Genomic DNA, 18,971 nt, shown 5'->3' on the forward strand with positions numbered 1-18,971 from the left:
TCCTGTTATGTTTAGTAAAAAAAATAGGACAACTTGAACTGATTCAACTCTGTAAACAACGAGAAAGGGAAGATGTTGGGGTTTTTGTCAACAGTTCTGATTTATTTGTGGGTTCCACAGGTCTACCACACTTGTACTACCACTACGTATAGGTTTGTTTAGGTTTACTTCGGGTTGAGATTTCGAAACCTACATGGGACAGTTGCCAGGTACTGTCCGTAGGCCGGTGGTTTTTCTCCGGTTACTCCGGCTCTCCTCCACCTCCAAAACCTGGCACGTCCTTAAATGACCCTGGCTGTTAATAGGACGTTAAACAAAAACAAACCAAACAAAGGTTTACTTCGCCATTTTTATGTTTGAATACATAGTATTTGTTTGTTTGCCCGATTTTGCCCGATTCTTGGTCCACCGAACAGCCAGGGCCAATAACTCACAATACACTTATACATATTAATATAATGAACTTTGAGCAAGCTTTACGTAATCTTGCTTGTAATCGGAGATCGTCATAACACCCTTGATCATATTTTTCACAAACTCTGATTAGCTGAAATAAGGTCACATGACTCCTCGTAAAAAGCAACATTGACCTCTTGTGAGAAATTTTTTATCCAAAAAGTTAATTGATTTGGTGTTTCCAAAAGTAGATCCTGAAGTACACCCCTTGGCATTGTCAAACAATTCATAATAGCTGGCACGTACATTGTAATTACAATGTTTAAAGGGAGTGGTATTTATAACGGAATGTATATAATGTATTCTCGATGTATAGCTTTATTTTTTGGATTGTACTGCATTAAAAATGTATAATTAAGTACATGTTTTTGCAAATGCACGGGTGTTACCTTAGAAGCATGAACTAGATGACCCCTTACCCATGTATCACCTTGGGACTAAATATTAGATGACCCCTGACCTAGGTATCATCTCGGGACTAAAAATTAGATGACCCCTGACCTAGGTATCATCTCGGGACTAAAGATTAGATGACCCCTGACCCATGTATCATCTCGGGACTATCAACTACTTATAGATGACCCCTGACCCGTGTATCATCTCGGGACTAAAGATTAGATGACCCCTGACCCATGTATCATCTCGGGACTATCAACTACTTATATATGACCCCTGACCCGTGTATCATCTCGGGACTAAAGATTAGATGACCCCTGACCCATGTATCATCTCGGGACTATCAACTACTTATATATGACCCCTGACCTGATGTTTCCGGAGGTCTATAAATGACGTGATTCCGTCACCATTGTCGAAACATTTAAACCTTTTAACATATAGTTCCTGACCCGCGCTACACCTAAGTTTAGTTGACCTTGACCCCGAGTATCACCCTTGAACCGTAAGTTCCTCTGAACCTTTTAACATATTACATGACATCTTTGATTCCAATATCACTTTGACTCCCAGGGTTATCAAGTGCATTCTTTATATCATTTCCATGTGACGTTTTGCCTATACCACTCCTCGGATCAAGCGCCTTCCTTCATATCTCACGTAATAGACATGTTGTTCTAACTATCATGATGTGTTCCAAAAACTGTAGTGTAGCATTATACTGAATATAAGAAACGTGTTGGGAAGGCCTTACACGCCTTTGGCATGTGTTATGTGTAAGGAGGTCTGAATCATCTTCACATAGAAACATATCGATGTACATAACTACAGCATAATATATGTATATTTCTCATTTGATCCATTTAATTTCGGGGTTAATGTACCAACCTTCCCTACTGTTTTGATTTTCACGAATTCCCCCAGGAGCTCAACTCTATTGAATCTAGAATCACTGACGGGTCTTAGAATGACGAAACAGTTGTGTGATGTCCTTAGGGTCAGTGACGAGTCCTACACCAACGGATAGCTGTATGATGTTCCTATCATCACTGATGAGTCCTAGAAGGACGAAACAGCTGCACGATGTCCTTAACGTCACTGACGAGTCCTAGAAGAACGAAACAGCTGTATGATGTCCCTAACATCACTGACGAGTCCTAGAAGGCCGGAACAGCTGTATGATGTCCCTAGTATCACTGACAAGTCCAAGAAGGACGTAACAGCTGTATGGCTATATTCATGTTTCGGGATTTATTACTAGAACAATTCTATTCACTTGTTCGACTTTAAAACAATCCCTTTTGAGCACTGTCGTAAGTTGGTTATGTTAGTGTAATTAACCACACATACCAAATTGTTGATTGAGTGCTTTATACATTTTGGGATTTCTTTATTCCTTCATTCCAAACGTTTGGTTCTAGACTCTCTGACGAGTAGGACGGAACAACTGTACATAGCCGTTCTTTATTCCTTGATTCCAAACGTTTGGTTCTAGACTCTCTGACGAGTAGGACGGAACAACTGTACATAGCCGTTCGTTATTCCTTCATTCCAAACGTTTGGTTCTAGCATCTCTGACGAGTAGAACGGAACAACTGTACATAGCCGTTCGATATTCTGTTTTCCTGCATATAGTGTATATAGTATTACATTTATATGCAAAGTGTAAGGCTAAGAGTACACAACATCAACACAGCGACAAAATGTACACAGTATCAACACACAGCGACAACATGTGCATGGCATCAGCAAAATGTATAACGGCATTAACACACAGGGGCAAAGAGTACACAGTATCAACACACAGCGACAACATATGCATGGCATCAGCAAACAGCGACAAAATGTATAACAGCATTACCAAACAGCGACAAAGTGTATAACAGCATTACCAAACAGCGACAAAATGTATAACAGCATTACCAAACAGCGACAAAATGTATAACAGCATTACCAAACAGGGGCAAAGTGTACACGACATCAACACACTACTACACTTAAATAACGTCTTAAGTTGACCTTTGACCCGAGTTTTACCCTTGGACCATCACTTAAAGATATCACCATGAACCTTCTAATCAATGACTTAATGTCTTAAACTGACAAAGCTGTGTTTCCGTCACCTTGTGTTAATTCGGAATACTTTGGACCAGATTGTCCCATAGTGACAGAGCTTTACCTACCTTAGCTTTGATTATTTCTACTCGACAGAAGGTTTGTCCTCAGTGTCTTTAAGCATGTTGTCTCAAATTTCTTAAGATTGCTCACAGGATACATAAGATATATTTTGATAAAAGGAACCTTATATAACCTTTAAGCAGAAGGAAACGGGCTTTGTGTGTTTCCTTGTTACCTGGCCTGATTGATCTATCTGCAATGAATACCGATATAGGGAAATACCGATTTCGGCATTTGGACTTCCCCCAGTAAATATTAAGGATATTCACCAACCTCGTTACCGACCAAGGGATTTATCGGAAAACATGACGATATAGAATAAACTCTCAATAATGATAAATAGAAAATATGAATGGCTCCCTGTTCAATGTTAAATAAATATTTCATGAGTATAACAGGATATCGATTTTTTTCATGAGGCAAATCACACATCGGTGTATTCTGTCATACGAGTGGAACTTTTCAATATTCTGTATATTTAATTTTTGACATATAAAACTACGAATTAGTGGGATATGTTTTGACGTCATGCCCTCGTGGTCTCACGCTTGTCAACAAGACAGTACCATTTCGAGTTTCTGTTGTTTACTAGTGGATGATGCTTACAAAACTGTTGTGAAATGAGTATTTAATTGATAACTACAAAGTATGCAGGACGGTGCAGGAATACCTTCGCTTCATTTGCATATAAGCATGACAGTTGGTCGACAGCAATGCGGTAGATAGAAAATACCATTTTGATTGGCCATTAACAAAACATTCTGATTGGTTATTACCAAAACATTCTTATTGGTCATTACCAACATCCTGGTTGGTCATTACCAAAACATCCTCGTTGGCCATTGCCAAAATATTCTTATTGGTCAATACCAAAACATTCTGATTGGCCATTACCAAAACATTCTGATTGGTCATTACCAAAACATTCTGATTGGTCATTACCAAAACATTCTTATTGGTCATTTCCAAAACAAGTGGTGCTGACGCTTTAACAGTTTATGATTTTGCACGGGAGGCCGTCCTTAAATGACCTTAGCTGTTAATAGGACGTTAAACAAAATAAACCAAACCAAACCATTTCCATTATCAGTCGAAAAACAAAAATGAAATACATTGGTTTTTATAAGGAAATGTACAATGTATGTTCTCAAAGACAGGTTTGATTCCTGGATTTCTCGACTGTTTTTTATGTGACTACACAAACAGGTGAAAAACCTGTTTAACACTCTCCTAACTAGTTATAACAGACTTCAATGGTTTACTGACGTGGTATATATATTGAAATATTTAAATGATAATCCGATATACTGAAAACAAGCGTTCGCTAGAGCTTCATCAATATAAGTTCAAATTAATACATCTATTGGTCAAAACATAGATAATCTTTAAAATAATGCCTACTGCATCATTAATAACATAAAGTTGGCCCGGGTAGAGGTCAGTTTTGTGATGGTAATAATGGTAGAGAAATGATGATTTAGCCAACTATTGAGGACACCTCCCCACCGTATCGTTACCTGGGGGAAATCAACCCACGTCACGGTATATGACGCACTGACTGTCATTTCAGTGTAAATATGAGCAATTTGGGATCCCACATAATGGCGTTGATCGATAGCTCTCCTCATTTCACGAGTCTACCTTCTACACTTCCATTCTAAGTGGCATCGCGTGTTTCAGATTATTACTAAAACAAATGATAAAGTGTTCATATATTTTAAATTAAACCTTATGACATATTGCCAAATTTATCAATTTCGTAAACATATTATTTTGAGTGATCAATTAATTCACTCCGTAAAATTACATGAATATCCATCTCTGAAATACGACCAATTTTGTGTTTAATGAATTTAAAGAAAAAATGAATGAATGCAGATATCAAGCAATACCGTCATATCCTTGTCCATTATTGGCTTCGACAATTGTTCGCACACGTGTACAACACCTACCTAGGAGCGTCACTAGCGTGAAGGGGCTGATAATGAGTGCGCGGGCAATGCGCGACTCTCACTGCAGTGCAATTTATAACATTACTAGAACATAATTGCTGTTTATAAAGCCAGGGTATGCTTTGCTTGGTCCCATTCGAGCTATTTCCGATATGATGGACGGGATGATGGATATTGATATCAAGTATATTGGATGTGTATGAGAGGAATTCTATAGAACTAGTTCTCGGAGTTCTGTAACGGTGAGTGGATTTCAGTTATGCGAGTGTTGTGCTTAATGATGCCATTTGTGTATAAATTGATTACGGCTAAATAGGTAATTATCACAAAGTAGTCAAATATTTAGAAATTAATGAAGAAAGGTCAATTAGTTAGATTTCTAGTTTCAGTCGGCATTTTTTGAAAAACGAATTAGTATCGCCAATAAAAACTGATTACTTGGATCACTAATTACACGCGTGTTTGAGTAGGTGGAAAACATTACAGTAAAACATCACAGTAAAACATTAGAGTAAAACATTACAGTAAAATATTACAGTAAAACATTAACTTGGTCTGCTTACTCGCATATCAATTACCTATAATATGCAAATGTGGTCTTAAGGGTATTGGGGAGACGACATCAATTTGGTCTCTTCTTAAGATAACTGATTTAAGGTTAAGACGTATCAAACGTTAATTAAATATGTAATCACAGTGACTTTTGTTTTAATTTACACCAAATAGCACGAGTTTCTGTAGATATAAAAAGTACAGTTATACAGAATGTCAGGGTACATTCAGACATTCTGTATGGATGACCGTTCATTCGCCTTTATCAAACGCAACTTTATTATTTAGATATGAGATATATGATGTAATGTTCGTTTTGGTATAACATGTTTACACCAATAAGTTGAGTTTATCCCTCTGTTGTCGTCATAATCTTGTTTCTTGATGGATGTTCTTTTAATTTATTGCCTCGTCAATCTCTTGTAATCTTTTCACATTAATTTTGATTTAAGATTCGATATTGTTGTCATAGTTACACAAAATGAATCTGAGTTATGTAATTTTGAACTTAATGGCCTCATATTTATGTTATATGGACAGAATATAATAGGCTATTTATTTTCAATTTCTTGGAAAACAACTGCATAGTTCTCTATCAGATTTATGTAGTTTTATAAAGGAGGTATACAGTCGTTAGCGTCATTTTTAATTACAGAATATTGAATTTGATTTGTTTATCGGGTACCTTCGTGTATAGCAGGGATGTAACATCGTTCAAATGAATTGGCAACTGTACGTAATTGTGTTTTATGTTTAAAAACACTTAGATAGTCAATTTTCAATTGTCCAGTTGTAACATTTAATTATATTATACAAAGATGTTTTGTATTTAGATAAAGTCGTTGAACATCATAAAATGGTAATAATTCCAGATGTATTTTTATGCCATAGATTTAAAAGCACTAGCTTTTCGTCATGTTGAGGAGCGTGTGAAGCATGAAGTTCTGTGTTTCTGCCCAAATGCTTCACATGTGTGTGGTCGGGATGGAAGGGTGTCCATTATACTGTGTCCAGGTATTGAATTTCAGTGTGACTACACTATAAACGCGTCCTTCAGTCCGTGGTAATCGTATTTGTATAATCTTAGGTTATACCGGAATGTAAAACCCTAAACCACACAAAAATAAAAAGTGTGTATTAGATTGAGGATTTATATATTACAAATCTGTCAATAATCAAAAATTGTCTGTATCTTACTATTCCAAAAAGACTAGATAGTAATATGTGTATCAAGATAGAATTGATGTTTAGGTCCATGTCCTTCGCCATGACCAAAAGACGTCTTCATTGTTACAACTTCAGCAAAAGCAATCCAGTCGATTACAAAATTAAACGATTTACTTCGCTACATCTAATAGTTGTCAGAAACGCAATTCTTTTACAACAATGAAATTGTTTGTAAGGAATATTAGGATTTTGTTTAGATAATTTAAATCTATGGATGTTAGAAGAGTCTCACAAGCGAAGAGTATATGTATGAAATAAATAATAGCTAGCGTTACAGTACAGCGATATTACACAGCTGTTTCGTCCTACTAGGACGCGTCAGTGATGTTAGGGACATCATACAGCTGTTTCGTCCTTCTAGGACTCGTCAGTGATGTTAGGGACATCATACAGCTGTTTCGTTCTTCTAGGACTCGTCAGTGATGTTAGGGACATCATACAACTGTTACGTCCTTCTAGAACTCGTCAGTGATGTAAGGGACATCATACAGCTGTTACGTCCTTCTAGGACGGGTCAGTGATGTTAGGGACATCATACAGCTGTTACGTCCTTCTATGACTCATCAGTGATGTTAGGGACATCATACAACTGTTTCGTCCTTCTAGGACTCGTCAGTGATTTAAGGGACATCATACTGCTGTTTCGTCCTTCTAGGACTCGTCAGTGAAGTTAGGGACATCATACAGTTGTTTTGTCCTTCTAGGACTCGTCATTGATGTTGGGGACACCATACAGTTGTTTTGTCATACTAGGACTCGTCAGTGATGTTAGGGACATCATACAGCTATTTTGTCATTCTAAGACTCGTCAGTGATGTTAGGGACATCATACAGTTGTTTTGTCATTCTAGGACTCGTCAGTGATGTTAGGGACATCATACAGTTGTTTTTGTCATTCTAGGACTTAAAAATGAGAACTAAGGTGGTGTCAACTTGGACATGTAAATATTTTAGGTAGGGAAAACACAGTTATTACTATCTAGAAATGGTAAATTAACAATTAAGAATTTGAAATTATCACGCTTATCATACAGCTTAAAAGTGACTGATGTTCAATGTCTACATTCTCCATTGAAATTTAAACCTGATGGCTCTACATACTCGACAATTCATTAAGAAATATCCTCTGACTAGGTTGGTTTACATATGATGATACCGTAATTTACTAACGACCAAAATCTGATCCCAATAGTTTAATGTGTGTTTTGATGGTTGACATCTGTCATCAAGTTTCCAATCCTGTTTTTCCAACACACTAGACCATTCATGTCCAAACCATGGTTTTACGTACCATAATACCTTTGAGAAGCCAAAAACACCCATTAATAAAGTGTCCGCTTATCAGTGAGCGTTTCATTAGCCTAACTAGCAGTGATATGTGGACGTCGTTACCATGTTGTTATTAACCAAAAGCAATCAATATTACCCATCCTACTGGCGGGGCCTTGATCAATCAATCAATCAGATTAATCGCTTTATTAGCCCTGGAGACTTTTCTATCCTCAGCGGTTTTATTTAATAAATTGTTTTCTTTGAAGATGATTACTTTATTGATGAAGTGTTACATATAATCAGCATTGTTATCCTTGACCATGATAAAATTGTTATGGGCGACATCATGATATGGTCTGGCAATATTAAATTCTCTAGTGTGTTATTAAGGCATACGTGTTTGATGCCTGTTGATATGCCTATTAGACGTTGTCATCACCCTAGTTATCATTTTGAGAATGTGACTGATTTGTATGGCGGTTGCAGTTGATGAGGAAGAAGACGCTTACCCTTTCTAAACCCCTGGTCCCAATTTTATAAATATGCCTTAACCTGTTCATATCCTACCGTTTGTCCAAATATCTAGAAAAATATTTGATTATTGTCTTGCATTCAGCAATTCAATCTGTTTCTATATTGAATTGGAAAGTGTTGAATAATAATATTATGCTTGTGACTTTTTTGTTTTGTTTTGTTTGTTTTTTCTTTGGGAGGGGAAGGGGGGAGGTTGATGACTTGTGATGATGGATTGGAATTTTATCCTTTGACATGCGTTATTTATGTAGAATGAACTATGAAGGATTAAACTTAAAAGTCTTATTTCCATCGATATGCGTTATTCATCAAAGTTAATTAAAGATACAAAGCTGACAAAGCATTTACATGTTAACAGTATATCGATAATCTATGCATTGATGGTGTCTCCTCGGATGATATGTATCATATTCCCGTTGATCGGAACAGATATATGACACAATTTATCACTACGTAAATGGGGAAAGTAGATACATCACCACCAAACATTAATATCCCAGTTCCCATGTAAATCGATAACGTTTATTCATACTTATTCTTTCTATTTCAGGTTATATATGCAGTTTCACCATCGCCTGCTGTCCGATACAGACGGATCCCTCGATAAACGCCACGACTTGATACCTTGCTCATTAAGCAGTCCGGCTCGGAGATTGCTATATCTATGGAACTTGGATTGGTTCCAGCGTGATGTAACACATTAGAATATTGGATAGTTGTATCTAGTGGCAGCAAATCACAGCATTTAACAGTATCATTGGGGAATTGGTCAGATGAAGTGTATACCGAGATGCACGTTACTATGACAACTTTCGTTCCAGAACGAACAAACCGGGCAATACTTGGTCTTTGATTCTGACAAGCAATTTATATATATATATAATCATTATCGTACAGCGTGTACGTATGTGACATGGCGGTCATACTTTACGTCAGAATGGGCTTTGTTATGTAAAAGTAGGTTTAACCTTTAATTTAACAAACTAGTGATGAAAATTCAGCGAAAACGCCTTGCTATAAGAATCTCGAGCTAAGGAGGTCGAGAAAAGTATTCCTGACACAAAGTATCGCAAACCTTCAAAGCTAATCATGGTGGCGTCAAATGTGCATAATATATTGACAGACAATGGTACCATTTCGCACTCGGAATACCCTAACAGTCAACTCATGACGTCACATCCTGTTGGTAACATCACTAATGGATCAGAAGGATCTCCCATGTCCGAGGATTTACACAACTACCATTTAATTCCGGTTATGGTGTATGTTTGTATCCTTTTCGTTATTGGTGTACCTGGGAATATATTCGTCTGTTACATCTACTACTTCAAATGGACTAGGAAGACATCACGTGTGTTCATTCTAGCTCTGGCCGTATTTGATCTAATTAACAACCTTGTTTCTCTACCAACGGAAATAGCCCTTCTGTCAAACTTCCACAATTTCGATTACCCGGTGTTGTGTAAAGTGTCCAGGTTTCTAACGTTTACAATGAACAGCGCCTCAGCCACAGTTCTCGTTGGAATAGGATGGGACAGACTAATGGGCATATGCTATTGGTCAAAAATGAGACCAATGAAAATTCGAACCGCGAAACTGATCAGTGCCGGAGCCGTAATTCTTGCATTTACCACAGGGTGGCCGGCTTTGTTCATATATGGGACCTTCACACATCCGTACAAAACGGAACAGAAAACATGTCTATACGCAGACGAGTATATAGGCTCTATATATACAACCATATTTGCTTGGTATGTTTTGTGCTCAAATCTAGTATATGATACTATTTTAGCGGTGTTGTACTTCATCATAGGCCGCCATATCATAGCCCATCAAACAAGTGGTAGGAACGGCTTGGATAGGTTTGGCCCAATCAGAAGACCAAGCGCCATGTCTAATTCTAGTGTGTGTGAGGATTTATATCTCGCTGATAATTTAATATTGAAGAACGGACAATGTAAGAAGGGCAGGTTTATATGGCGATCCAATAGTTTTAATACAAAACAATATAACAGTGTTGAGAGCTTAAGGAGAAACACTATGGAGAATCCAAAAACTCTTAACCAATCCAAACCAGTACGGCCTAATCGCAGCCCTACTCTGTCTGTCAGTCACAGACCGTCGGCATTTAGTCAGACGTTCTCATCTTCCAGCGGAAGTTACGTCACAGGACGCCGATACAGAACTGGAAAAACCACTACGACGTTATTTGTTGTGACGATGGTGTTTATAATATCATTTGTGCCTTACTGTGTGATATCCATAACGAGGCTGAGTAATGTAAAGGCATTCTTCTATGAGAACGCATCCATTGTCGGCAAAGTATTCTATCACCTGTTTCTAAGGACGTATTTCCTGAGTAGCGTTCTGAATCCTCTGATATATAATGGATTTAATGCTAAATTTAGAGCTGAATGTAAACTACTTATTAAAAAGGTATTGTGCTTCTTATGTAAATGTAGAGAGTAGAACAGGTACACGATAGTTGTTTTAGTATAGAGTTATATGAACAATTGAGTTTCGTTATTTCTGATATGTATTTTGTTAAAATATAATTTCAATGCTACTGTTATGTATTGTTATGTCTTTATATATGTGGAATAAAGTGTTACAATGATGATAATTCTTCTTTGTAAATTAGGAATGTGTGTTTAGTTAATTAGCTCTACCTCATCTCTAAAAGTAGATACATGTAATGGGTTGTGATTTGTCCATACCACTTAAACTTATAACATACTCACAGCTTTATAGGAATACATATTTAGATGATATTATATTGCAGTTGTGGCTGAATGAAAATAGTAGAGACAATGACTATTAAATCACCTGACATGTCTTATTTGAGTTACGAGATAAAGCGTGAAGCTCAGCTGCTGGCTCTGATGAGAGTGTCTGTTTGACTATATCCTTTACACTCTGTCAAGTTATATCTACCAATCTATTCTATAGGACATGAAGACAAGATTTAAGCATATTTCCATATAAATCGAGAGTAAAGCCATACATACAACATAAGATAGATAAAACGAGAACAAAATATATCCATAACATCCCGGAGAACAAGTACAAGGGAAATAAGACCAGGCGTTTCAGCAGAGTAAGCTCCTAATTCATCGATGATACCCTCCATACAAATCTGGATTAAATCCGGGTCAAGTCACATTCTCTAAATATAGATTTACACGGTAAATACTCGAGGGAAAGTACACGGAGAACAAGACATTATATTTTGGGACAGTTTACGTCTTTTGGAGAATGGAAAAGATCAGTACATATCCCGGGGAAGATGATAAGTTTCTGAGGAAGTGAACGGACGTAACTATAATGGAATGAATTTCCGTGTATAAGGAAAACTGACGAAGATATTTAATTCATATTAAATATACTGTATTATTGGACATTGTTTGCATACGTTTCATGCAGTATATTACTCATTATTTTCGTCTGTATATGTTTAATTCATATCTGATAAAGCGTATCCGTAAATTGCCAAATAAAGACAATTGAGATGAGGTTGATCAGACACCAATGTTTAAAATAACAATATATTGTTTTACGACTCACACATATGTCGACAATGTAAATTTTATTCATGAATATTAAAACTGAATTACGAATAGTTCATGATCTGAAAACTATTCAGCATCAGACATTATGAAATTGTTTTAAACACGGGGGTAGCTCGTGTCATATTATTTACCCTCCCTCATGTGTTACCTTAGAAGCGTCGTTAAGGCCAGGCTCTATAGATTTCCTTCTGGTCATCAAAGTCTATTTGATAAGACTTTTAGTTTTACGTTTATTGCTGCCGGTTTAGATGTTCCAAGTATTGTTGAATAATCATGCGAAGAAACAGCTGTGTGATGCCGTCTTGTTTATAATTAGGAATATACTGTATCTATAAATATAATTCATATTCAAAAATGCTTTTCGCACGCGACAAACCCTGTATAATGTCCAATACCTGGTATTTACACTTACAACTAATCTGCATGATAACCGCAATGATTTTAGATTTCAGTTTCTTGATAGTAACATCCATGCTACCCAATGTTACGGTGCTTGCCTGGCCTATTGGATTTCGATAGTCAAGGGTTTTCCTATTATCACTTTTTGATGTCAACTGATTGCAAAATAAAACTTACTGCGAAGGTTTCAAGAAATGCAGCTTGATGAAGACCACGAAAATGTTTGATAGTTTTATATGTTCGTCGATGTTCCTTGTGGTTCTATTGTCTCTACTCCGGTTTGAATTTAGATAATGTTACATTACGTAGATTTGACCTTGATTGACAAGGTGGATATCGTCGCTTTGCCTCAAAGAACGTCTGGTCTTATTCTCCATACACTTGATCAAGACTTTTATATCAAAATTTGAATATATTGTTCATATTTTGCTCGGCGTCATGGTAAGGAATTTTTCAGATACACAGCTGCTCAAACATATACATGTAACAGACCTTATTGCTATGAGTTTGATCATAAGTACAGCATAAGCAGAATACCATAAATAATATATTCTTTCAGAGAAGTATGAAACAGCAAATTTAAAAATATATACAAAGAGAATGTGTATATATACATGCATCAAAATGAATGTGTATATCAGTATCACAGAATGACAATTAAATGACATATACATATGCGTCTCCCTGGCGTCAATCCTTCCCTGGAGTACACTAGCTGTCGATGCTCCATTTTGCGACACTGACTTAACACTCTACTTCATCCCCATAGGTACGCCGTGCTTGACATGTATCCGGAGTAAATGTGTTTATAGAATCGACTGACGTCCATGTCCCTCTGATTTTATTTCACGCCCGAGAATATTAACGCCTCGTAAGCTAAAATGTGCTGCTAATATTTTATGAACCCCAGCAATACGTTGGGCCAACACGCCGGTATTTAATTTGCTTTTTGATATATCAGAATGTCGTATACATATTAATTTGGTAGCTTTCTTTTCATGAGCATTTATCAATGAGTTGAATATCTATTTTCAATTTCAATTTCAACACATTTTATTGTCATTTAATTCGACAAATGGATCTGACATCAGGCATAGCCTATTTAAGTCATCTCCATATAAACATATATACAGGTAACAATTTTTTAATCTCGAATATAACAGAAGTAGTATACATAATTTTATATATATTAACAGGAACATATATATGAATATATATATTAATTTACGTAGTTGATACATACAATTGCCAAATCATAAATTAACAGTAGATTAGAGTATAATTTAAATAATGAAGTATATATCACTCCAGGTAGATTTTTTTGGTGTGTATAAATTGAGTCAAATTATATGAATTTAGGTATTGTCTGTACACCATATTTGTTGATAGAATTTTCATACATTTTTTCCTTGGGCTGCAGGTCCTATAAAGTCCCCGTGTTAAAACACATTGACCAGTCACCCTAAAAGATGTATGAGAATTCATCAACAACTATGTTATACACATTTTTGCTAATACATATTACATAAAAAAAAAAAAAAAAAAAAAACTGGAGTAGTCAAAAGTGTTATCAATCTACCCTTAATTATTTTAGGAAATTTGTTACTTTATATAACTTAATAATACTATGACAACTTCCATCCAGTCCAATCTTGCCCATTTGCATAATGTTATATTGCTTGCAGGGTACTGTATGTGCTACATATATATATAATTGAGATTTACCCAGAATCAATATAGAATTGTCATATATAACATATGCATAACTAAATTACTATGAATTTTACTAATTGATAAAAATATATGTGTTTGTGTGTGGGAGTGTGTGGCATGGGTGGGATATATATTGCATGTTAGATTATATGTTAAATCTTCCAGTTTCTTGTATATATTGTGTTACAAATTTTAGAATATTTATGTTGACATTAGTGTTACATAAACTACATCCTTTTAGAAGAGTACTAGCATTATAATGGTTGTGATCATCTAAATGGTTTATTTGTGCTAAGTTCTGAATTAGAAGTTGTCTAGCATCAATAAATATGGGACATTCAAACATAAAGTGGTGTATATTTTCATCTTCATAGTTACATGCACATGCTGCAGACTCAGCTAGATGATCTTTGTGAAGATCAGAGTTTAGGTTTGAGGCTTTATTTCTTAGTTGACAGAGTAGTATGTTATATTTTCTTAGTCCGTAATACTTGAAAGTATCAGTTATCTCTAATATGTTATTATTATTATTATTATTATTACCTGTAGATTTAATAAGTGTTTTGAATTTGTTCAATGAACTAGCATTTAATACTTCTCTATCTAGCTGGTTAAATTCATTCAGTGTTGATGGGAAAAAGCTATTTGAGTAATTTTCCGTCCTACAAAATGGAGGATTGAATAGTCGATTATTCCTGAGTGGATATCTAACATGTGTACATGTGTTATCATTAATGTGTTGTTCAACAATGTCTGCAAGGTATTTTGGTGTTTCTTTGTTCAGTATTTTGTACATTAATATAAGTTTATGGTTCTTTCTTCTACATTCAAGAGTTTCAATGCCAGTTTCAGTATATAATTTATCATGAGATGTCCCCCTTCTTAATCCTGTTATTATTCTCAGCGCTTCTACTTGGATTGATTCTAAGTAGTTTTTATTTTGGTTTGTACAGTTATCCCAGATTACATCACCGTATTCTAAAATTGGTCTTATATACGAGATATAGATAGTCAAAAGGCTTTTTCTATCAACTTTATGTTTTAGTAATCTTAATATGTTCATTCTTTTGTATGCTTTATCGTGGATATTTGTTATATGATGGTTCCATTTACCGTCGCTACTAAAAGTTAGTCCTAAGTGTTTGTGATCCAAGACACAGTTGATTGTATCATTAGCAAATAGGATATCAGGGTTGATTATCTCCCTTTTTCTGGAAAAAAGTACTGATTCTGTTTTTAACGGATTGAAGTTTATATCCCAATTTTTTGCCCATGTATCTATATTATCTAAATCATTAGTTAGTTTTCCAGCTATTTCAATATGGTTATCGTTAATTATTTCATACAGTGAAGTATCATCAGCGAAGAGTTTAATTTTACTTTGAACACAGTCGGTTATGTCGTTGATGTATATTAAGAATAAAAAGGGACCAAGTACAGAGCCTTGAGGGACACCTGCGTTTATATTTTTGAATGTTGAGTAAAATCCTTCTGTTGAGACTCTTTGCTTCCTGTCAGAGAGATAATTCTTAAACCACTGTAGTACTTTCCCCTTAATACCATAAGTTTCTAGTTTATAAAGTAGGCCTTCATGCCATACTCTATCAAAGGCTTTGCTGATATCACAGAAGATAAATCTAATTTCATTATTTTTATCCAAGTTACTTACAATAGTATCATATATTTCTAATAATTGGTTAATAGTGGAGTCTTTTGGTAAAAAACCTGACTGGTGCTTTGTAATTATATCACAGTCTTTCATATAGTTAAACAAATATTTAAAAATAACTTTTTCAATTATTTTACTAAAACATGGTGTGATAGATATAGGTCTATAGTTGGAAACATCACTATTTGATCCCTTCCCTTTGTAAATTGCATTTATGTTAGCTGTTTTCCAAGAATATGGTATAATACCTGATTCAAGAGTTTTATTGCAGAGTAATGTTAGAGGATGTATTAGAGATGGGGTTAATTGTTTGATTATTTTTGGTATAATGTTATCAGGACCAGGAGGTTTTTTATCATTAAGTGTTAATAGTTGATCTTTAATATCTTGTTCAGTGATAGTGAACATCTATTGTGGTTAGTAATACAGGACCACAAGTTTACAGACCGTTAAATAGTAATACAGGACCAGACCGTTAAATAGTAATACAGGACAGACCGTTAAATAGTAATACAGGACCAGACCGTTAAATAGTAATACAGGACCACAAGTTTACAGACCGTTAAATAGTAATACAGGACAGACCGTTAAATAGTAATACAGGACAGACCGTTAAATAGTAATACAGGACAGACCGTCAAATAGTAATACAGGACCACAAGATCACGGACCGTGAAATAGTAATACAGAACAGACCGTTAAATAGTAATACAGGACAGACCGTTAGATAGTAATACAGGACCACAAGTTTACAGACCGTTAAATAGTAATACAGGACCAGACCGTTAAATAGTAATACAGGACCACAAGTTTACAGACCGTTAAATAGTAATACAGGACCACAAGTTTACAGACCGTTAAATAGTAATACAGGACAGACCGTTAAATAGTAATACAGGACTACAAGTTTATAGACCGTTAAATAGTAATACAGGACAGACCGTTAAATAGTAATACAGGACAGACCGTTAAATAGTAATACAGGACAGACCGTTAAATAGTAATACAGGACAGACCGTTAAATAGTAATACAGGACAGACCGTTAAATAGTAATACAGGACAGACCGTTAAATAGTAATACAGGACAGACCGTTAAATAGTAATACAGGACAGACCGTTAAATAGTAATACAGGACAGACCGTTAAATAGTAATACAGGACCAGACCGTTAAATAGTAATACAGGACTACAAGTTTACAGACCGTTAAATAGTAATACAGGACAGACCGTTAAATAGTAATACAGGTCCACAAGTTTACAGACCGTTAAATAGTAATACAGGTCCACAAGTTTACAGACCGTTAAATAGTAATACAGGACAGACCGTTAAATAGTAATACAGGACAGACCGTTAAATAGTAATACAGGACCACAAGTTTACAGACCGTTAAATAGTAATACAGGACCACAAGTTTACAGACCGTTAAATAGTAATACAGGACAGACCGTTAAATAGGAATACAGGACAGACCGTTAAATAGTAATACAGGACAACAAGTTTACAGACTGTTAAATAGTAATACAGGACAGACCGTAAAATAGTAATACAGGAACAGACCGTTAAATAGTAATACATGACCACAAGTTTACAGACCGTTAAATAGTAATACAGGACAGACCGTTTAAATAGTAATACAGGACAGACCGTTAAATAGTAATACAGGACCACAAGTTTACAGACCGTTAAATAGTAATACAGGACCAGACCGTTTAAATAGTAATACAGGACAGACCGTTAAATAGTAATACAGGACCACCACAAGTTTACCAGACCGCTTAAATAGAATACGGGACCCCGGACCGTTAAATAGTAATAACAGGACAGCGGTTAAATACTAATACAGGACCACAAGTTACAGACCGCTATAAATAGTAAACAGGCCAGACCGTTGTAAATAGTAATACAGGCACAAGTTTACAGAACGTTAATATAATACAGGACAGAACGTTAAAATAGTAATAACAAGGGACAGACGTTAAATAGTATACAGACAGACCGTTAAATAGGAAACAGGACAGGCCGTTTTTTAAATAGGAAACAGACGAACCGTTAAAGTCGTAAGACAGGGACAGACCGTAATAGTAACAGGCCAGGACCGTAAATAGAATAAGGGCAGACCGTTAAATAGTAATACAGGACCACAAGTTTTAAAGAACGGTAAATAGTAATACAGGACACAGACCGTTAAATGTAATACAGGACCAGACCATTAACTATAATTACAGGACAGGACCGTCAATAGAATAATACAGGACCACACGTTTACAGACCGTTTAAATAGTATACGGCCCAAAATTAAAGTAAAATACGGACGACCGTAAATTAAATACGGAAAAAGAAACCCCGTTAAATGTAATACGGAAAAATTTACAAAATTAAAAAAAATGGCAGACCTTAAAATGTAATACGGGAAGACCGTTAAATAGTAATACAGGAAAAACCTTAAAAAATTTAAAAAAGGACCAGCTTTAAAATGTAATACGGGACCAAAATTTTTACGACCGTTTAGTAATACAGGACAACCGTTAAATATAAACGGCAAACCTTTAAATAGTAATCGGGACAACCGTTAAATATATACAGGACAACCGTTAAAAAATTACAACTTTAAAATAGTAATCCCGGACAAACTTTAAATGTAATCGGAAAAAGCGCGTTAAATGTAAACGGGAAAAATTTAAATTTAATCCAGGACGGCCGTTAAATAGAAACAGCCACCGTTAAATGAATGGGACCAGGCCAAATTACGGGCCCCTTTACAATTTAAAAAGAAACAGGACAGCCCTTTAAAATAGTAATACGGGACAGCCCTTTAAATTAATCAGGACCAAAATTTTACAGACCTTTTAAAATAAACAGGACCCAGCACCGTTAAATAGAAATACAGCGACCGTTAAATAGTATTAAAAGACAGACCGTTAAATAGTAACGGCGACCTTTAAATAGTAATACAGGACCCCGTTTAAGAATTTAAATGAATACAGAAAACCGTTAAATATAATAGGACGACCGTTAAATAGTAAAAAGGACCAAGTTTAAAAACCTTAAATAG

At 35.5% G+C, this 18,971-nt stretch overlaps 1 protein-coding gene across 5 annotated transcripts in view; it reads left to right on the forward strand.

Moving 5' to 3' along the window:
* LOC117316402 (D(2) dopamine receptor A-like) overlaps positions 1-11,185 on the forward strand; it is a 64,060-nt gene extending 52,875 nt beyond the window's left edge. For 4 of the 5 annotated variants that reach the window (XM_033870950.1, XM_033870952.1, XM_033870953.1 and 1 more), the window contains exon 2: positions 9,118-11,185. In XM_033870950.1, coding sequence (XP_033726841.1) covers positions 9,657-11,036 — 1,380 coding nt within the window. In that variant the 5' untranslated portion in view covers positions 9,118-9,656 and the 3' untranslated portion in view covers positions 11,037-11,185. Of the gene's footprint in view, positions 1-5,103; positions 5,225-9,117 lie in introns of those variants that run through there. The other variant, XM_033870951.1, reaches the window with a different exon arrangement.
* The last annotated feature ends 7,786 nt before the right edge of the window (positions 11,186-18,971 follow it).

This window comes from Pecten maximus, chromosome 18, assembly GCF_902652985.1.
Source record: "Pecten maximus chromosome 18, xPecMax1.1, whole genome shotgun sequence".
Classification (NCBI taxonomy): domain Eukaryota; kingdom Metazoa; phylum Mollusca; class Bivalvia; order Pectinida; family Pectinidae; genus Pecten; species Pecten maximus.